The 20,600-nt window shown below is 33.4% G+C and overlaps 3 protein-coding genes across 15 annotated transcripts; all 3 read left to right on the plus strand.

Annotated features, from left to right (window-relative positions):
* The first annotated feature begins 1,675 nt into the window (after nucleotides 1–1,675).
* On the plus strand, nucleotides 1,676–6,220 carry LOC111491626 (two-component response regulator-like APRR2). Of its 2 annotated transcripts, XM_023140621.1 has the most exons (15): nucleotides 1,676–1,710; nucleotides 1,782–1,822; nucleotides 1,899–1,949; nucleotides 2,451–2,606; nucleotides 3,068–3,147; nucleotides 3,396–3,462; nucleotides 3,607–3,653; nucleotides 3,930–4,007; nucleotides 4,091–4,432; nucleotides 4,505–4,603; nucleotides 4,712–4,852; nucleotides 5,002–5,250; nucleotides 5,613–5,681; nucleotides 5,808–5,885; nucleotides 5,980–6,220. In XM_023140621.1, the coding sequence occupies exons 4-15, from the start codon at nucleotides 2,477–2,479 to the stop codon at nucleotides 6,142–6,144; spliced, it is 1,545 nt and encodes a 514-aa protein (XP_022996389.1). In that variant the 5' UTR covers nucleotides 1,676–1,710; nucleotides 1,782–1,822; nucleotides 1,899–1,949; nucleotides 2,451–2,476; the 3' UTR covers nucleotides 6,145–6,220. The 2 variants fall into 2 exon arrangements, with proteins under 2 accessions (XP_022996389.1, XP_022996387.1); XM_023140619.1 differs by having other exon boundaries at nucleotides 4,091–4,603; nucleotides 5,980–6,210.
* Nucleotides 6,221–9,883: 3,663 nt separating this feature from the next.
* On the plus strand, nucleotides 9,884–14,490 carry LOC111491624 (two-component response regulator-like APRR2). 12 transcript variants are annotated; one of them, XM_023140607.1, is made up of 14 exons: nucleotides 9,937–9,971; nucleotides 10,043–10,083; nucleotides 10,160–10,210; nucleotides 10,681–10,867; nucleotides 11,329–11,408; nucleotides 11,657–11,723; nucleotides 11,868–11,914; nucleotides 12,191–12,268; nucleotides 12,352–12,864; nucleotides 12,975–13,115; nucleotides 13,242–13,490; nucleotides 13,783–13,851; nucleotides 13,980–14,057; nucleotides 14,228–14,490. In XM_023140607.1, the coding sequence occupies exons 4-14, from the start codon at nucleotides 10,738–10,740 to the stop codon at nucleotides 14,390–14,392; spliced, it is 1,617 nt and encodes a 538-aa protein (XP_022996375.1). In that variant the 5' UTR covers nucleotides 9,937–9,971; nucleotides 10,043–10,083; nucleotides 10,160–10,210; nucleotides 10,681–10,737; the 3' UTR covers nucleotides 14,393–14,490. The 12 variants fall into 12 exon arrangements, with proteins under 12 accessions (XP_022996381.1, XP_022996379.1, XP_022996382.1 ...); XM_023140608.1 differs by having other exon boundaries at nucleotides 10,709–10,867; XM_023140606.1 differs by having other exon boundaries at nucleotides 10,712–10,867.
* A 916-nt stretch (nucleotides 14,491–15,406) lies between these two features.
* Nucleotides 15,407–20,115, plus strand: LOC111491627 (tobamovirus multiplication protein 2A-like). The gene is made up of 7 exons (XM_023140622.1): nucleotides 15,407–15,552; nucleotides 16,047–16,302; nucleotides 17,616–17,715; nucleotides 17,951–18,031; nucleotides 18,101–18,205; nucleotides 18,877–19,086; nucleotides 19,705–20,115. The coding sequence occupies exons 2-7, from the start codon at nucleotides 16,067–16,069 to the stop codon at nucleotides 19,810–19,812; spliced, it is 840 nt and encodes a 279-aa protein (XP_022996390.1). The 5' UTR covers nucleotides 15,407–15,552; nucleotides 16,047–16,066; the 3' UTR covers nucleotides 19,813–20,115.
* Nucleotides 20,116–20,600: the final 485 nt, after the last annotated feature.

Genomic DNA, 20,600 nt, shown 5'->3' on the forward strand with positions numbered 1-20,600 from the left:
AGATCAATTTAATGTTCTGATTTGATGTTTAGATTCCTTTACCTCCGATTACACCAATTTATTATAAATGGTATCAAACTTAGATATCGAGCGCGATGTACCAGTGAGTATGCTAGACTCCCGAAGAGTATGAATTGTGAGATCCCACATCGGTTAGAGACAAAAACGAAACATTCTTATATGGGTGGAAATCTCTTCTTAAGAAACACGTTTTAAAACCGTGAGGTTGACGACGCATAGAATATCTAAATGTAGTAACTAAGAACTATCATACTTACGCTTTTAATTTCATCCAAATTTGCAGCAAATTTATTTTTCTTATTAAATTTCTAGAGTATATATGTTAAAAAATCACAATTCTCCACTATAGTATGTTATTGTCCACCTTGAACCTAATCTCTCATGAATTTGCTTTGGGCTTTTCGAGAAAGGCCTCATTACCAACGTAAAGAAATAATAATAATAATAAAATTAAATTAAAAAAAAAATTAGAATGTTAAAAAATATATGTTAGAATGAAAGTCCGTCTATAATTTAGGGAATAGTCATGAGTTTAATAAAATAATACTATCTCTATTCGTTTAAAGCCTTTTGAGAAGTCCAAAGTAAAATTATGAGAGTTTATGTTCAAAATGGACAATATCATACCATTGTGGAGAATCGTGTCAAATTATATATATATATATATATATTTCTCAAATTTTAATATAACTAAACCACGACATTAGCTAACAAACTCCGCATACATCAAAGTTACGTGATAAAATTTGTAATATATATATATAATTATTAAATTGTTTAATATTACTCGATAATATAAATAAATTCAAACTAGTAGCCAATTATTTTCTGATATTTAGTTGGTAAGTTTCAACGTGCCCATCTTATTTGAAGGTGTGGTTAAAGTAGATAAGGATTAAATTAGTGTGGTCTCGCAATTTCCTCTCTTACTTTTTTGTAAATATATATATATATATATATATATATATATATATGTTTTTTAAGATCGAATTTTTAATTTTTTAATTTTTTTTAAATCTTTAAATTTAATTGTTATAACAAGATAGTTTTATTCAACCAATCACTTTAAATGGCTCATAATTAATTTAATTTACATATTTAACAACAAAGTCCTACTCGTATTGTAACGTCCAAGATCTACTGTTAGCACATATTGTCCTCTTTGAGTTTTATTTTTTGGGTTCCCCTCAAAGGTTTAAAATTCGCTAGCACTCGTTCGTGATGTCTCACATTGGTTGAGAAGAGAATCGAACATGTTTATAAGAGTGTGAAAACTTTCACCTAGCAGATAGAGTTTTAAAATGTTAAGATAAGCTTAAAAGAAAAAGTCAAACTAAGAAAATAGGATGGGACATTACAGGTATGTATTATTTGTATAATTAAACAGGAGGTAATTTAAAAAATTCATAATTTTATTAGAAACTGATTTTCTTTAATACAAAGACTTGGTAAATAATTTTAATAGTTTAGTGATAAAAGTTTTAAATTTAGGAATAAATAAATGAAATGGATTTTTTTTAAGAAAACATTACACGTGTATATATATCTACAAAAAAAACTGGTAAATGTGAAGCATACTTTTTTAGAAAAGAGGAAAGAGTCCCTATAAATGTATGATGGTTGAGCGGGAAAAAAAATTACAACCACGTAGAAAGTTTGTTGACGCTGCTAATTCCTGCCTTTTCCACTGTAAGTGTTCGTCTTCCATTTCACTTCTCTTTGAATTCTTCCTATCTTTGAACTGAACGAATATTCGACAGTTTTCTTGATTGCCATCTATGCTGAGGTGCGGACCGCAATCGTAAGGATCCGTACTCTCTCACACCTCCATTGTCTTTCTATGTTATCTCTCTCTATTTCTTTATTTATTTTTGCAGAATGTACGAAACTACGAATCGACCAGAGGAAGAGGTGAAAGCATGACTGAGGTAATCTCCAAAGCGCCTTCTCTAACTATTCTGTTAGCTTTTCGAATCGTCAATGATCGAGCGTTCGGTTGTTGGAAAGTGTTGCTTTCTTGTGATTGCGATTAGTTTGATTTTGAATGTTTTCGTTATGATTCTTGAATCGCTCTTCGTCTTGCTTTCTGGTTTTGTTATTTTCTCTGCGTTCCGATTGGGAAAATAACTGTCTGAGGAGTTAGTCTTCTTCGAAATAGCTATCTAATTGATTGATCGGAGTTCAGGAAGTTAATGATTACTGTATGTGCCATTTTATGCAAATGCATTAACGTTTTCATGAATAATCTCTTGAGTTCACGTATTAAATTTTCTGCCAGACGTCTGTTCGCATTTGTTTTACTATTTCCTCGAGCGTCTCGCTCTTGCACATTTGTGAAATTTCGATTTTCTGTTCGTTGTTTGTTTTAAATATGTTGAATTTTCTATTTCAAATGAAGATGATTTGAAGATGTATGAGTTTTTTAGCAGTGATCTAAGAATATGCCAAGCGAGCTATGGTTTGCACTGCCGACGATTTACAAGAATGGAAAGACTTTCCTAAGGGTCTGAGGGTTCTTCTCCTTGATCGGGACAGCCGCTCCGCTACCGAGATAAGAGCAAAACTTGAGGAAATGGAGCATGTTGGTGAGACATTTCGCACTCCCCATTTTTTTTCTGTTCAAGATGTTTTTCTGTTAAAGATCCTCTTTCACTTAAGGCACTCTTAAACTAGGCTTACTTTGGCCAAGGCCAAAATAAAACTTCCTACCAAAATAGAAAATTAATGAAAGTTCACTTACCAAAACTATGTTTAAACTTTTTCTTTTAAAAAGATATGTAACAATAATCAGATATATTGTGGGTGAGTTGCAGTTATGAACGGATAGAAAATGCACTCCTACTTTGTACGACGACTTTAGAGTTTCATTATTTCTTCCACAAAATGTGTGTTTCCAAATATTAATTTGTTGAAGATCTGACTTCTCTCTATTATGATGCCATTTCCACGTTCTCTCTATTCCTTTAAGAAGTTTTCTTTCTAGTTTCTTTTCTATTATATAAAGATTTCACTTCTGTGTTAAGAAGTTTCACTTCGCATATTGCAGTCTATTACTGTAATGATGAGAAGGAAGCTTTGTCAGCGATTATGAACACACCGGAAAACTTCCATATTGCAATTCTGGAGGTATGGCTAGTCACTTCCATAATGGAATTATGCATGTAGGCCGTAAGCTGACTCCTTAAGTTCGCTTGCTTGATAATATCCAGTTCTCGTGAGGATTGGACCATTTTCAGCAGTAATTTAACTGTTATTGTTTATTTCCTTCAACTAACTTCGTTAAATTCTTTTTCATTTCTCTCATCATTTTCAAATTTTAGTTCCTTATTGTTCTTGTAGTAACATTTAAATTCTTGGTTCCTTCTCTGATTCAGATGTGCGAAGGAAATTATGATGAGAGTTTTAAATTGCTTGGAAGTTCCAAGGACTTGCCAATCATAAGTAAGTTAACAACCAAAACTGGTTTCTTCTCAAAGGAAAAAAGACGGTTTTGAATAGCGAACTGTGGGAAGTTTTTGAAAGCTTCCTCCAACAAACTTTACGGTTCGTGACCTGACTCTGAGATTATGTTGTTCTATGGCACAGTGACTTCAGATGTTTATTGCCTAAGTACCATGATGAAGTGCATTGCAGTAAGAACTCCAATCTAGTTTCTCTTTAACCGGTCTTTTTGGTAATTCTAAAACTAGATTTTAATTCCTTTCAAGGGTTCCTTAGGGACCGGAAACCATGTATGTTTTGCAATAACTGGTTCTGGTATCTACTTCTTTTGTTGGTCTGAGAAACCAGTTTCTAAACAAAGCTAGTATCTATAATTTTTATTTGGTTTACAGCAGAAATTGAGGCTCAGATTATAACTATGGTTTTGCATTATTGTCTATGGATCAAGATTTACAATTTTCGTTTAGCTTGGTGCAGTTGAGTTCTTGCTGAAACCACTCTCTGAGGACAAACTGAGGAATATCTGGCAGCATGTTCTTCACAAGGTATTTTCAATTCTGGCAAAATTTGTATTGCTAAAGAACATCGAATATAAAGACAAAATATTGACCAGCAATGTTTTGAGTAGGCATTTTCCAGTACACCGAAGCCTGAAGTAGACTCCGCAGCATCCTTGATGCAGCTCCAATTAGAGAGTGAAGACAATAATGGAGTTCTGGAAGATACGGAAGGTCTTTCTTGGATTCAAGACATTGTATGGGAGCAAGAGCAACCAGAAGGAAATGTTAACTCTCAACTGAACCAGGGATCATCGATGCAAGGTTGCTGGGAAAGTGGAGATCAAATGAACTGTCCAATGGAAACAGATTGCAGTGACAAAGATGTGCAGTCTAACTTCGTCGAAACTACTTCACATGATTTGGTTTGTGAAGACACCCTTCAGGAGCGCCAACCTCGATTATCTGGCAACGTAATGGTCAAAGAAGATAAGAACTCTGCAGTTGGTTTAATCGCAGAAAGCGACATTTATCTTCCCTTGCAGAATAAATGTGGCGTCAAAAGTGGTCCTTCAGCAGCAGAGCACTCAATCCAAGGATCTGATGTGAACCCTTCAGCTGGTTCCAAATCGAAGAAAACAAAGGTACTTTGATTATCTGATACAAAAACGCTAAATTTTGAGAAGTGCCTTAGATGTATTCTCAAATTACTCTGCATCATGTTTTGAACTGCGACTTCTACTGTCCATTAGGTGGACTGGAGCCCAGAGCTACATAGAAAGTTTATTCAGGCAGTCGAACAGTTGGGCATAGATCGTGCGATTCCTTCCAAAATACTTGAGCTGATGAAAGTTGAAGGTTTGACAAGGCACAACGTTGCAAGTCATCTCCAGGTTTGCCACCTAGGCTTTTTGTTCCCTTAGATATTAAACTTGTTTCATGCACTTGTTCATATATCCTACAAACTCATGTATCTATAAGTACATTAAACAAGTTTAATGTCTAACATGTTCTTCTAATGCTCTTTATGTCGTTTACGCAGAAGTACAGGATGCAAAGGAAACATGTGATGCAGAGAGAAGAAAATCTAACAAGATATTCAATGCAAACCAATCACTCCCCACCAATCATGGCTTACCCTTCTTATCCTTACTGTGGAATATCCATGTCTACCGTCTATCGAACATGGACGCAGACCAATGGCCATCCAGCTAATGTCAACATGCGGGGTCCGCCTGATTATCGCCATTGGCCGCAACCAGGAACTCAGCCATGGAACTCTTATGCTGGGGTAACGTTTTCCATTCTTAGATTTCAGTGAAATGGCGAGATTCCATCCACAACCATCCAAATTAAAAACCTTGTACGTCACTGCATTAGAAAAATAGTAACATGTTTCTTTGAAAAATTCATTGTTCACGATACGCGTTAGGTACAAAGAAACAAGAAACAGAGTGATTTTTTCGAAAATTCTACTTTTCTTGATTCTCAAAACTCATGTAATTTTTTTTTTTAAAAAAAAAAAAACCAAAATCTTGATGTCACTAACTTGTTGAAGCTACTGGTCCTTGAGAACAAACAAAATGGTAAAATAATTAAAAATTTTGAAAAATGTCGTTTGTGATAATAGTTGTTCAAACTGATTTGTTTCAGATGCAAGCTGATGCATGGGGTTGCCCTGTGATGCTGCCTTCTCGTGCTCCATATTTTTCATATCCTCAGGTGAAAGTGTATTTTTATTTATTTTTTGCAAGAGTTAAACTGAAATTAACCTTTTTATTTGGTAATTATGGCTGTGTTATTTATTTATTTATTATTATTATTTTTTTTTTTTTTGCCATATTGCAGCAAATTTCAGCATCACACAACGTTTATACAGCAAATAAGGGCTATGGCACGCCTCAAATTTCATTTGATCTTCAACCAGTAAATAAAAAGGCTTCAAAACTTTATTTTAGCATTTGCAAATAATAATAATAATAATAATAATAATTAATTATAGTTTTTTTCCTTTTTGTAGAATGAGGAGTTGATTGACGAGATTGTAAATGAGGCAAAGAGGAAACCATGGTCACCTCTTCCATTGGGGCTTAAACCTCCTTCTGCAGAGATTCTTGTGGAAGAGCTTCCAAAGCAAGGAATCTCCACTCTTACTCCCCAAATCAACGCCTTCAATCCTCCCTGATCCCACTCTCTCCACCTTCTTACTATAAATATGTTTGGGTTAAATTATAAAATAAATTTATGTACTTTCGATTTTTTATTTGAGGTATCATTCAAATTTTTTATTTTTTATTTTTTAAAAAATGAATCTATCCAAACTTTTTAAACGACTCATTGAAAAATCTACAAAGAGCAAACATGTGACAAAAAAGTTGAGTTTGGTGCGTTGAAAAGCTTGTGTGTTTTTTGTATTAGACTAGTTTTGACGAGTAAGGTGAAGTGATTTGTCACCCAGCGCTGTTGGCAAAGATATGGTTACCTGCCTGTGATCTTTTCTTGGCCCCATTTCCTCCCTTGTGGCCGGCTACTTTACCAAGTCGCCACGATGGACCAATAAAATCAAGCCTTCATGTACCCTAGTATCATATTCCAATTATTGTTCATAACATCATAATATGCTAGATTTGAATGGAAAATATTTTGCATGCCCAGCTAGTTAGTTACTCCACCATTCAGAGTATTAGGATCTGAAGTAATGTAGTAGTTGATATTATTCGCTTTACAAAGAGTGTTTTATTTCTCTTTTTAACCGACGTGAGATTTCATAATTTGTCTCCTTAGGTACTTAACTTCTCGTTGGCACGCTACTTGGTGTTTGACTTTTATACCATTTGTAACAGTCAAAACTTATTACTAGCATATATTATCCGTTTTGACCTGCTACGTGTCGTTGTCAGCCTTACGATTTTAAAAACCTGTCTACTAGAGAAAATTTTTCATATCCTTATACGAAATACTTTGTTCCCCTCTCTAACCGAAGTGAGATTTCTCAAGTAATTTTATTAATAACACTTTTACTGATACATATGAATTCGTGTTAAATGTACAACTTTTTTTATTTTATGCTTATCATGTCAACTATTAAACATTGGCTATAACATAACTCCATTTTAATCACTAACATTTTAAATTTTCAATCGAATCGATACGTACTATATTTAACTTTTTTTTGCTCTCAAATCATATAATATAAGTATGTCATTTCATTTCAAATCATTTTTCTAATTCATATTGAAATTTGAATCACACGATTAAATATCAGATAAAGTTTTCAACATAATCACAGTGGACACTCGTTATTCTCACAATTATTTATTTATTTAATATTTTTATTTTATAATTGCTTGAATAGAACATTTAATAGTAATGACCCTAATTAATGTTTTTTCTTTTTTCTTTTTTATCATAGAGCTTTAAAAAATTCCACACGGTGCCACATGGACAGATATTTCCCATTTTGTTCACCTGAAGGCCAACGTCAACCACCCTCCTCTTTCTAATAGCATAATTTTGAAGTAAAATTGAAGATTTCGTGAGTTTTTAATGTAAATAATAACTATATTAAAGTTTTTTATATTTCGAAATTTTATAGTGATAAAAAATAAAAAAACGAGTAAAAGAATAGTAAGTAAATCAACTCGAACTTATCTCAAGGGTTAAAACATTGGCATTTGGCATTAGTAATATTAAATTTTTATTGGACGTTAAAATAAAAAATATATTTAAAAAAATAAATATGATAATTAAAAGTTTAGATATTAAAGTAGGTTGTTTAAAATATTGAGAACCACAAGAGAAGAATCCGTGGGCTGGCAAACCATGGACGTAAAAGGAGAATTGAAAAAACAACACAGTGTTGGTTGCATCCACAATGCTATGGTTTTGACATAACATCCTAATGACTCCAAAACCCCTAAACAAAACATTACACCAAAACACTAAAGTTCATAAATTCTATGCCCTCCTTCCCCTTTACTTGGAAACAAATCTGTCTTTTTCCGCAATCTTGCTTTGATTTTTTTAATCTTCTTTCATACCAATTTAATGTTCTGATTTGATGTTTAGATTCCTTTACCTCCGATTACACCAATTTATTATAAATGGTATCAAACTTAGATATCGAGCGCGATGTACCAGTGAGTATGCTAGACTCTCGAAGAGTATGAATTGTGAGATCCCACATCGGTTAGAGACAAAAACGAAACATTCTTATATGGGTGGAAATCTCTTCTTAAGAAACACGTTTTAAAACCGTGAGGTTGACGACGCATAGAATATCTATGGGTGGAAATCTCTTCTTAAGAAACACGTTTTAAAACCGTGAGGTTGACGACGCATAGAATATCTAAATGTAGTAACTAAGAACTATCATACTTACGCTTTTAATTTCATCCAAATTTGCAGCAAATTTATTTTTCTTATTAAATAAGAACTATCATACTTACGCTTTTAATTTCATCCAAATTTGCAGCAAATTTATTTTTCTTATTAAAATTTATTGTCACGTGGACTTAATAAATTTCTAAAGTATATATGTTAAAAATCACAATTCTTCACAATGGTATGTTATTGTCCACCTTGAACATAATCTCTCATGGATTTGCTTTGGGTTTTTCGAGAAAGGCCTCATACCAACGTAAAGAAATAATAATAATAAAAAAATTAAATTAAAAAAAAAATTAGAATGTTAAAAAATATATGTTAGAATGAAAGTCCGTCTATAATTTATGGAATAGTCATGAGTTTAATAAAATAATACTATCTCCATTTGTTTAAAGCCTTTTGAGAAGCCTAAAGTAAAATTATGATAGTTTATGTTCAAAATGGACAATATCATACCATTGTGAGAATCGTGTTGCTTAACATATATTCTAACAAAATATTTGTGTCAAATTATATATATATATATATATATATATATGTTGCTTAACATATATTCTAACAAAATATTTGTGTCAAATTATATATATATATATATATATATATATATTTCTCAAATTTAAATATAACCAAACCACGACATTAGCTAACAAACTCCGCATACATCAAAGTTAGGTGATAAAATTTGTAATATATATATATATAATTATTAAATTGTTTAATATTACTCGATAATATAAATAAATTCAAACTAGTAGCCAATTATTTTCTGATATTTAGTTGGTAAGTTTCAACGTGCCCATCTTATTTGAAGGTGTGGTTAAAGTAGATAAGGATTAAATTAGTGTGGTCTCGCAATTTCCTCTCTTACTTTTTTTGTAAATATATATATATATATATATATATATATATATGTTTTTTAAGATCGAATTTTTAATTTTTTAATTTTTTTTAAATCCTTAAATTTAATTGTTATAACAAGATAGTTTTATTCAACCAATCACTTTAAATGGCTCATAATTAATTTAATTTACATATTTAACAACAAAGTCCTACTCGTATTGTAACGTCCAAGATCTACTGTTAGCACATATTGTCCTCTTTGAGTTTTATTTTTTGGGTTCCCCTCAAAGGTTTAAAATTCGCTAGCACTCGTTCGTGATGTCTCACATTGGTTGAGAAGAGAATCGAACATGTTTATAAGAGTGTGAAAACTTTCACCTAGCAGATAGAGTTTTAAAATGTTAAGATAAGCTTAAAAGAAAAAGTCAAACTAAGAAAATAGGATGGGACATTACAGGTATGTATTATTTGTATAATTAAACAGGAGGTAATTTAAAAAATTCATAATTTTATTAGAAACTGATTTTCTTTAATACAAAGACTTGGTAAATAATTTTAATAGTTTAGTGATAAAAGTTTTAAATTTAGGAATAAATAAATGAAATGGATTTTTTTTAAGAAAACATTACACGTGTATATATATCTACAAAAAAAACTGGTAAATGTGAAGCATACTTTTTTAGAAAAGAGGAAAGAGTCCCTATAAATGTATGATGGTTGAGCGGGAAAAAAAATTACAACCACGTAGAAAGTTTGTTGACGCTGCTAATTCCTGCCTTTTCCACTGTAAGTGTTCGTCTTCCATTTCACTTCTCTTTGAATTCTTCCTATCTTTGAACTGAACGAATATTCGACAGTTTTCTTGATTGCCATCTATGCTGAGGTGCGGACCGCAATCGTAAGGATCCGTACTCTCTCACACCTCCATTGTCTTTCTATGTTATCTCTCTCTATTTCTTTATTTATTTTTGCAGAATGTACGAAACTACGAATCGACCAGAGGAAGAGGTGAAAGCATGACTGAGGTAATCTCCAAAGCGCCTTCTCTAACTATTCTGTTAGCTTTTCGAATCGTCAATGATCGAGCGTTCGGTTGTTGGAAAGTGTTGCTTTCTTGTGATTGCGATTAGTTTGATTTTGAATGTTTTCGTTATGATTCTTGAATCGCTCTTCGTCTTGCTTTCTGGTTTTGTTATTTTCTCTGCGTTCCGATTGGGAAAATAACTGTCTGAGGAGTTAGTCTTCTTCGAAATAGCTATCTAATTGATTGATCGGAGTTCAGGAAGTTAATGATTACTGTATGTGCCATTTTATGCAAATGCATTAACGTTTTCATGAATAATCTCTTGAGTTCACGTATTAAATTTTCTGCCAGACGTCTGTTCGCATTTGTTTTACTATTTCCTCGAGCGTCTCGCTCTTGCACATTTGTGAAATTTCGATTTTCTGTTCGTTGTTTGTTTTAAATATGTTGAATTTTCTATTTCAAATGAAGATGATTTGAAGATGTATGAGTTTTTTAGCAGTGATCTAAGAATATGCCAAGCGAGCTATGGTTTGCACTGCCGACGATTTACAAGAATGGAAAGACTTTCCTAAGGGTCTGAGGGTTCTTCTCCTTGATCGGGACAGCCGCTCCGCTACCGAGATAAGAGCAAAACTTGAGGAAATGGAGCATGTTGGTGAGACATTTCGCACTCCCCATTTTTTTTCTGTTCAAGATGTTTTTCTGTTAAAGATCCTCTTTCACTTAAGGCACTCTTAAACTAGGCTTACTTTGGCCAAGGCCAAAATAAAACTTCCTACCAAAATAGAAAATTAATGAAAGTTCACTTACCAAAACTATGTTTAAACTTTTTCTTTTAAAAAGATATGTAACAATAATCAGATATATTGTGGGTGAGTTGCAGTTATGAACGGATAGAAAATGCACTCCTACTTTGTACGACGACTTTAGAGTTTCATTATTTCTTCCACAAAATGTGTGTTTCCAAATATTAATTTGTTGAAGATCTGACTTCTCTCTATTATGATGCCATTTCCACGTTCTCTCTATTCCTTTAAGAAGTTTTCTTTCTAGTTTCTTTTCTATTATATAAAGATTTCACTTCTGTGTTAAGAAGTTTCACTTCGCATATTGCAGTCTATTACTGTAATGATGAGAAGGAAGCTTTGTCAGCGATTATGAACACACCGGAAAACTTCCATATTGCAATTCTGGAGGTATGGCTAGTCACTTCCATAATGGAATTATGCATGTAGGCCGTAAGCTGACTCCTTAAGTTCGCTTGCTTGATAATATCCAGTTCTCGTGAGGATTGGACCATTTTCAGCAGTAATTTAACTGTTATTGTTTATTTCCTTCAACTAACTTAGTTAAATTCTTTTTCATTTCTCTCATCATTTTCAAATTTTAGTTCCTTATTGTTCTTGTAGTAACATTTAAATTCTTGGTTCCTTCTCTGATTCAGATGTGCGAAGGAAATTATGATGAGAGTTTTAAATTGCTTGGAAGTTCCAAGGACTTGCCAATCATAAGTAAGTTAACAACCAAAACTGGTTTCTTCTCAAAGGAAAAAAGACGGTTTTGAATAGCGAACTGTGGGAAGTTTTTGAAAGCTTCCTCCAACAAACTTTACGGTTCGTGACCTGACTCTGAGATTATGTTGTTCTATGGCACAGTGACTTCAGATGTTTATTGCCTAAGTACCATGATGAAGTGCATTGCAGTAAGAACTCCAATCTAGTTTCTCTTTAACCGGTCTTTTTGGTAATTCTAAAATTAGATTTTAATTCCTTTCAAGGGTTCCTTAGGGACCGGAAACCATGTATGTTTTGCAATAACTGGTTCTGGTATCTACTTCTTTTGTTGGTCTGAGAAACCAGTTTCTAAACAAAGCTAGTATCTATAATTTTTATTTGGTTTACAGCAGAAATTGACGCTTAGATTATAACTATGGTTTTGCATTATTGTCTATGGATCAAGATTTACAATTTTCGTTTAGCTTGGTGCAGTTGAGTTCTTGCTGAAACCACTCTCTGAGGACAAACTGAGGAATATCTGGCAGCATGTTCTTCACAAGGTATTTTCAATTCTGGCAAAATTTGTATTGCTAAAGAACATCGAATATAAAGACAAAATATTGACCAGCAATGTTTTGAGTAGGCATTTTCCAGTACACCGAAGCCTGAAGTAGACTCCGCAGCATCCTTGATGCAGCTCCAATTAGAGAGTGAAGACAATAATGGAGTTCTGGAAGATACGGAAGGTCTTTCTTGGATTCAAGACATTGTATGGGAGCAAGAGCAACCAGAAGGAAATGTTAACTCTCAACTGAACCAGGGATCATCGATGCAAGGTTGCTGGGAAAGTGGAGATCAAATGAACTGTCCAATGGAAACAGATTGCAGTGACAAAGATGTGCAGTCTAACTTCGTCGAAACTACTTCACATGATTTGGTTTGTGAAGATACCCTTCAGGAGCGCCAACCTCGATTATCTGGCAACGTAATGGTCAAAGAAGATGAGAACTCTGCAGTTGGTTTAATCGCAGAAAGCGACATTTATCTTCCCTTGCAGAATAAATGTGGCGTCAAAAGTGGTCCTTCAGCAGCAGAGCACTCAATCCAAGGATCTGATGTGAACCCTTCAGCTGGTTCCAAATCGAAGAAAACAAAGGTACTTTGATTATCTGATACAAAAACGCTAAATTTTGAGAAGTGCCTTAGACATGTATTCTCAAATTACTCTGCATCATGTTTTGAACTGCGACTTCTACTGTCCATTAGGTGGACTGGAGCCCAGAGCTACATAGAAAGTTTATTCAGGCAGTCGAACAGTTGGGCATAGATCGTGCGATTCCTTCCAAAATACTTGAGCTGATGAAAGTTGAAGGTTTGACAAGGCACAACGTTGCAAGTCATCTCCAGGTTTCCCACGGGGCTTTGTTCTTCCATATTCTAAAACTTCACCTCTAATTGCTTAGTTAACTTGCAAAATGAACACCACATTGGTTTTCCTGTTTTTAAGTACATTGATTTACTTCGTTTTTGCAGAAGTACAGGATGCAAAAAAAACATGCGGTCCACAGAGAAGAAAATCCAAGATTTTCAATGCTAACCAATCACTTGAAACCGAACATGGCTTACCTTTCTTATTATCCGTACTGTGGAATATCCATGTCCGCTGTTTATCGAACATGGATACAGAACAATGGCCAACCAGCTAGTGTCAACATGTGGGGTCCGCCTGATTATCGCCATTGGCCGCAACCAGGAACTCAGCCATGGAATTCTTATGCTGGGGTAACGTTTTTCATTCTTAGATTTCACTGTGAAACAACGAGATTCCATCCAAATTAATAACCTTGTATGAAACAGCATTTGAAAAACAGTAACATGTTTTTTTTTTAAATAAAAAAAAAAATCTTGTTTTCATGTAATTTTTTTTTTTTTATAAAAAAAAAAAAAACAAAAATCTCGATGTCACTAACTTGTTAAAGCTACTGGTCCTTGAGAACAAACAAAATGGTAAAATAATTAAAAATTTTGAAAAATGTCGTTTGTGATAATAGTTGTTCAAACTTATTTGTTTCAGATGCAAGCTGATGCATGGGGTTGCCCTGTGATGCTGCCTTCTCGTGCACCATATTTTTCATATCCTCAGGTGAGAGAGTTTTTTTTTTTTTTTTTTTTTTTTAATATTTCTTGCAAGAGTTAAACTGAAAATAACTTTTTTATTTGGTGTAATCATGGCAGTTATTATTATTATTTTTATTTTTTGCCATATTGCAGCAAATTTCATCATCACACAATGTGTATACAGCAAATGAGAGCTATGGCACGCCTCACAGTTCATTTGATATTCAACCAGTAAATATAATCCTCCTTTTCTCTTACATTACATAATTTCTTGATACAAAATGAGCTATTTGTTTTGATAAATTATAGCAAGTATCATATTGATTTGATATTATATTCCTACCAAAAAATAGGTATAAGATGGAATTTAAATAATTAATTATAGTCATTATTTTTGGTAGGATGAGGAGCTGATTGACAAGATTGTGAAGGAGGCGAGGAGGAAACCATTGTCACCCCTTCCCTTGGGGCTTAAACCTCCTTCTGCAGAGAGTGTTCTCAAAGAACTTTCAAAGAAAGGAATCTCCACCGTTCCTCCTCGAATCAACGGCTCCAAACCTCCCTGATCCCACTCCATGATGATTGATTTTGGCTGAAGGTTGTTAAACATTAACACCTGTCTTTCTATGAAATAATACAAATGTAATATAAATGTATTTGGATTTAATTACAAATTTACTTCTTGACATTTCAATTTTATTTCAATCATTTTAATATTCACGTTATATATATATATTTCTAAATTAATAAAATATTTTTAAACTTTACTTTTATCTCAAAAATATCCCCTCTTAAAAGAATACTCTTAAATTTTTTTTTAAAAAAAATAATATTCTCATTTGAAAACAATTAATATTTTAAAGGAGTTTCAAAAACATCTTTTAATTTAAAAAAATTTCATTAATACTCTTAATTTCTTTTAAAAATGGTACTTATTACGAGTACCATGTTAAAAAAATACTTAAATGCTTTCAAAAAGTAGGTAATTTTTTTTAATTTTTAATTTTTATTTTTAGTATAGGGGCGTCGATCCTATTTTTTTTTTTTTTTAACATAGTACTAATGATAAGTATATTTTTTAACTTAAAAAATAGAAGCGTATGAATCAAAAATTTTTAAATTAACTATTTACTCTAGTGTATAAATATTTTGTTAAACATTTTTATTAAAGTCAAATCAAAAAATTAGTTTAAAATTTTTTTAGAATAAAAATCTAAGTGGTGTGGAGCGTGGAGCAATATGTATAGAAGAGCCTACACAATTTATTTCATCTTATTAAACATAAATTTTATATTTATATTTGATAAACTATTAGATAGATCAGTCTAAATTAATCGTAAATTTATTAAACACAATAATATTAAAAAGTTTAGGAATTATTTGGAGTTTCAAATTCAAAAACCCCTATTTATTGTGTGTCGCGTAAATAAATATCTATCGAGGGGGTAAATAACAACTATTATTGTCTGAACTGTCGTCATCTGAAATTGACAATATTGTCCCCCTAACATCCGGACACCCGAGCTTAGAGGGTAGGGTAGAAATGTCTTCCAAATTAAAAAAGCCATTAGGGTGCAATTCCAATCGCCAACTGGCCTCATTAGAACCGGACCGTCTTTCCATTTCCTACCTCTCTCTCTCTCTCTCTCTCTCTCTCTCTCTCTCTCTCTCTCTGATTGCAAGGTCCGAGAAAGCAACCAATCTGATAATCATCGTCTTCGAATTTGTAAGTTTTTCGAATCCTGTTTTCAGCTAGATTACGTTCGCTACCTATTTGCGTCGATGTTTATTTGAATGATTTCATTCTAAATTGAGAGAATATGGATGATATCGAGGAAAAAATTGTGCTGGTTTTTGTTATAATTCCACCTTGATGGCCGATGTATGGAGGAAGGGGAGTGTATTCCCTTTGGTTGTTGAGAAACTACGATGCATCTTGAAGGTCATGAGGACTTTATTAGTTCATGTGTTTTGGATTTTGGAAGTTGTCGTAGCTAAATTGTAGGTCGGGATCTGTACATATTTGTTAATTTTGTGCGTAGAATTCTTGAACGCCTGGATATAAATATCACTTAATGCACGAATGTACTAGAAAAGTTGTAATTTGTCTTCTAGCTTGGGATTTTTTTTTTTTTTTTAACTGTAGAAATAACTAGCTGCATGTATTGCGAACTTGTTGATTTTGAGTTGATGAGATGCACATTTCAATTGTTGTTTTAGGGAGCGAACGTATATAGGGGATGGCCTGCAGAGGGTGCTTTGAGTGCCTATTGAAGCTTCTGAACTTCTTCTTATCCCTGCTGGGTCTTGCCATGGTAGGCTATGGGATTTACTTGTTAGTTGAGTACTTGCAATCTTCTAGTGATGTCCCAAGACCTCCGTTGAGTGGTGACCATGATGTGATTCAGCTTGGTCGACCAATGCTAATGGCCGTGTCTCTGTCTTCTAACATCTTTGATAACCTTCCAAGAGCCTGGTATGACTTTTCTTTCTAATTACATCATCTATGTTTCTTGCTACTTGTAATGGCTGACTTTAGGCAGCACAAGTAGTCTGGAAAATAGCGAAGGACATTGAGCTTTCATAAGTAGCTCATTGATTTGGTGGCCATGTTTCCTCCCCTAGGTAAGAAGTTTGAGCCCCTTCTCCCACAAATTTGTGGTGTAAGAATAGGATATCCTTTTGGGGGGGAAAAAAAAAAAAGAGAGAGAGATAATGAGGGATATGAGGTACATGATCAAATGATGTGGTGGAGTTTATGAAGTAGATAAATTATGGTTCCACTCATTGAAGATATAAAAATTCTGGATTTCCTACACATTCCACAATTGTGCTATATCATTCAGTGTTGTAGAAGTCACATTAGTTCTAAGGTTCAATTTATTTGTTTGGCAACAGTTCAGTTTTAGTCAAAAGGATTTGCTTCTATTTTTTCTAGAACAGTATAAAGTTCAAGGGTCTTCTGTCATTGGTCAAATTTATGACATGTTGATTTCTCACGTTTGGATAAGTCAACAAACTCATTGAGTTTTTGGTTGAGCTCATGATTATTGCTTGAATAATTTTTGTTTTCCTTAGGTCTTCTTTCTATACATGTTTTTGTGTTTACCCCCAAATTTATGGTCTACTACTAAAATTCTGCAAAACAGAAATTCTGTTTCTATGCAAACTCATAGGGTTTTTGATCGAGCTCATGTTACAACCATATGATCCATAAAATCTCTACAATCGCATACTTGCATGAGTGGGCAACCGGCCCGTATGCTGATTTTTCTTTTTTAACTAAAAATAAACAGATAAGGTTGGCTGTTCTATTTTTTGACAGCTGAAATGATTGAAGTGCTTTGTCGAATCAACTTAGAAATCTTCTTCAATACAGATATCGAATATATATTGCTAACTGGACATGTCATCAATTTTTAACCAATATTCTTATTGCATAATTTCATGAAAACTTGAGCCAATTTATTGGAAGTCTCATCTAAATATGGGAACCGGTTTACATATTGATTTGCATTAGAATACAAAATAAGTATTGCCGGGAATATAAGATATTTCATATTTAAATAATGATATGCCATTTCAAAAGTACTGGATGTTACATCCTTGTCTCTTCTTTTCATTCAATCTGTGTTTTTCTTTCATCTCAAAGGGTTCTATTCCTCAATCTTCACACGTAAGCATATTCACGCCATTAATTAGTACCCTTTATCAGCCATAGATGATACAATAATATGGATATTTGTGGCCTCTGTTTAATCTGTTTCTTTTCTTTTATTTCTTTTGCAGGTTCATATACTTGTTCATTGCTGTGGGAGCCATTATCTTTGTTGTCTCTTGTTTTGGGTGTATTGGAGCTGCCACACGTAATGGATGCTGTTTAAGTTGTGTATCCTATTTGCCTGTTTGGCTGTATTGTTGTTTGATTTAAGAATTAGTAATGATAGAATTAGACCACCAGGGAACAACTTATTGGCTTCGGGATGAAAACACTGTTCATAGAGATTAGATGGTCACCTTAAATATAATACAACATGGTAATGATTTCCCATACAGTTCAATCTAAAAGATTTGACGCCAATTTTCATTTCAGTTTTATGTTACTGTATCCTTAATGATCACAGTATTCAGTTTTGGTGCTTCTACTGATTTTGGTGCAACTAGGATGTGCAGCATTCATATTCTTTGACAAACATTGGAGAGATGTGAGTGTTCACTCACAAGCTTAAGTTGAACATTTTAGTTCATTTTCTTATGTTATTTTTATTCTATAGGAAATTCCTGGGGATAAAACTGGGAACTTTGATAAAATCTATGAACTCCTAGAAGACAAGTGGGAAATCATCAGATGGGTTGCATTAGGAGCTGTAATTTTTGAGGTAAGCGAATCTAGAATAAAGGATTAACGTGCTAACCTTATTGAGATATTCAATTTTTGTGTTTGAATTCAAATCACATTTGATTTTTTTCCTTTTGATTTTTGGTTAATTTTATTTTTGTTTTTTTTATTTATCTACTCTTTACTGATTTAATTGTATGCATTCTTTACTATGTTTGTATGCCCCAGACTTTGTGCTTTTCAAGAAACAGATTGACACTGCTGAAATTCTGTCAGCACGAATGTGCACTTTACACCCTTCATCAAATTTTAGAGATCCATTTTTTTTCTCCTTTTTGTTGTTTCGTATCTCTTGAGTTCTGGCTTAGGACATTTTTTTCAGCACGAGTAATATGCGGTTGAAAGGTTCTTTAACACCCACTTGTGATTTGCAAATAAATACATTTTACTTCCACATCAGTGATTCAAAATTTGTTTTGTTGGTCACTAGAGGATTCATACTTTAATGTTGTTTTAATAATGTTTGCTTTACTTCTGATTTCCCCCTTATTGATTTCATAAACTATGTGCTTTCCCCTAAGCCAATTAGCTACAAACTCCCTTATACCAATGAAAGGCCGAGGATTTGCTTTGCACTGATTATAAGTTCTTGTTTCTCCCAATGAGAACAAAATTTACCCCGAGTAATATTCTGTTTCATTTTATTTTCAGGCTCTCCTTTTCTTGTTGGCCCTTGTGGTTCGTGCAGCAAACCGACCTGTAGACTATGACAGTGATGATGAGTACATTGCTCCAAGGCAACAAATCCGACAACCGTTGATCAATAGGCCTGTTGCTCCTGCAACTGGTGTACCTGTTGCTGGGACACTTGATCAACGACCAAGCCGAAATGATGCTTGGAGTGCACGAATGAGGGAAAAGGTATAAATTTTTCTAGGTTGAATTTTATTACTGAAAGTAATGAAAATGTAAAGATATGCACGACAAAAAGTCTTCCTCTACTTTTATTCTTGCATTTCTACTGTAAGAAACTGATACCGATAGAAACCAAGTAGCTAAAATATATTGCAAGATAAAATGTAAGACTATGAGCCTTCTACATTAACTCCCAAAGTATCCGAGTTACTTGGACCCTACCACTTTAAGCCACTAAACAATTGCATGCCTTCTACTCCTCCCACTGATTCTATTTATAATTAAATCCTACTGACAAACTCCTTGGCTAATTACTAATATGCCCTTAGTACTGTAATAATGTTTTTAACCATCCACATAGCTTGCATTCCTATGAGATACTAGGACTTCTCGTAATACTTTATCATGTTCTGTACAAATAGCTCATGTGAACAAGTATTCATTGTTAAATATTCTTTTTATTCCGCTTAGAATTTTATGCGATATCTTTGTGTACTCATGCTGATCAAACCTTGACTTCTTGATTTTAAGCTCCCTGCAATAATTTGGATGTGATTATTGATTCATATTGAGCTAAATTGCCATTCTGACGCTGTTCCTGTTTTTCTTTTCTGTTTGAAACAGTATGGGCTGGATACTTCCGAGTTCACATACAACCCATCTGAGTCTCACAGGTTTCAGCAAGTTGCCCCACAGCCAGCAGAAGAAAAGAGCCGCTGCACCATCATGTGATAAGTATGTCTGTCTTGTATTATTTGTTTCACTCAACTCTAGTGTTTTAGTGGGTCGGATGCTCGTTCTGCTTGTGTATAACCAAGAGATTTTTCCAGAGTCTGTACTTGTGTAACCTTGTCTTCCAAGGCAAAAAAAAAAGTTGTGTACTTGTTGTGTGAAACCATTCTTCTACATTTGGATTTCCTTTTTGTTCAAGATGGATGGGTCGACATTAAGGACAAAGGAAAATACTCTGCTTGCTGGAAGTTACTTTTAATTGTGAGTTCGATCCGAGTAAATATGCAATGTTATTTTTTGTCCTGCTAGGCCTCTGCTCTTCTCGAGCCCTTTCGACCTCCCTCGTTGTTGATATATTTATTCAGTTTCTAGGTATTTCGTCCATGTATTAGGCCTGTGTGTTTGGAGCTCTGCTTCTGATTTTGTATGTACAAAGAACGAGGACTTCAACCACCATATTTGGTTGCTGTAGTAATTTAGTCATTAGTTTTATAAGTTAAAACTCTATAAATAGTCCTACAAACTCATTGAAATCATAGAGATGTAATTTTACATATTTTTTAGTTCACCAAGATTTGAACTTTTTGATCTCTAGTCTCGAGAATATATGCTTCAATTCAACTTAGTTCAAATTTTTGAGAAGTTGCATAGCAAATAGTTGTATGAGATTTTGTCGAGCATCTATGTCAATATCATCAATTAATCATATTATCTATCTATATATATATATTATGAACAAAATAAATGTTTAAAAAATACTATAAATTCTTTCGTGATCACTTTAAAGA

The sequence above is a fragment of the Cucurbita maxima genome, unplaced genomic scaffold (genome assembly GCF_002738345.1).
Source record: "Cucurbita maxima cultivar Rimu unplaced genomic scaffold, Cmax_1.0 Cma_Scf00016, whole genome shotgun sequence".
Lineage (NCBI taxonomy): Eukaryota > Viridiplantae > Streptophyta > Magnoliopsida > Cucurbitales > Cucurbitaceae > Cucurbita > Cucurbita maxima.

Bases quoted from the DNA above. Each gene is read 5' to 3' on its own strand.
- LOC111491626 (XM_023140619.1), top strand. From the start codon at position 2,477: ATGGTTTGCACTGCCGACGATTTACAAGAATGGAAAGACTTTCCTAAG. The intron at 5,251-5,612 runs GTAACGTTTTCC...GATTTGTTTCAG, and splicing joins CATGGAACTCTTATGCTGGG to ATGCAAGCTGATGCATGGGG. The intron at 5,886-5,979 runs GTAAATAAAAAG...TCCTTTTTGTAG, and splicing joins TTTCATTTGATCTTCAACCA to AATGAGGAGTTGATTGACGA.
- LOC111491624 (XM_023140607.1), top strand. From the start codon at position 10,738: ATGGTTTGCACTGCCGACGATTTACAAGAATGGAAAGACTTTCCTAAG. The intron at 11,915-12,190 runs GTAAGAACTCCA...ATTTTCGTTTAG, and splicing joins CCATGATGAAGTGCATTGCA to CTTGGTGCAGTTGAGTTCTT. The intron at 12,865-12,974 runs GTACTTTGATTA...ACTGTCCATTAG, and splicing joins CCAAATCGAAGAAAACAAAG to GTGGACTGGAGCCCAGAGCT.
- LOC111491627 (XM_023140622.1), top strand. From the start codon at position 16,067: ATGGCCTGCAGAGGGTGCTTTGAGTGCCTATTGAAGCTTCTGAACTTC. The intron at 16,303-17,615 runs GTATGACTTTTC...TTTCTTTTGCAG, and splicing joins GATAACCTTCCAAGAGCCTG to GTTCATATACTTGTTCATTG. The intron at 18,206-18,876 runs GTAAGCGAATCT...TTTTATTTTCAG, and splicing joins TAGGAGCTGTAATTTTTGAG to GCTCTCCTTTTCTTGTTGGC.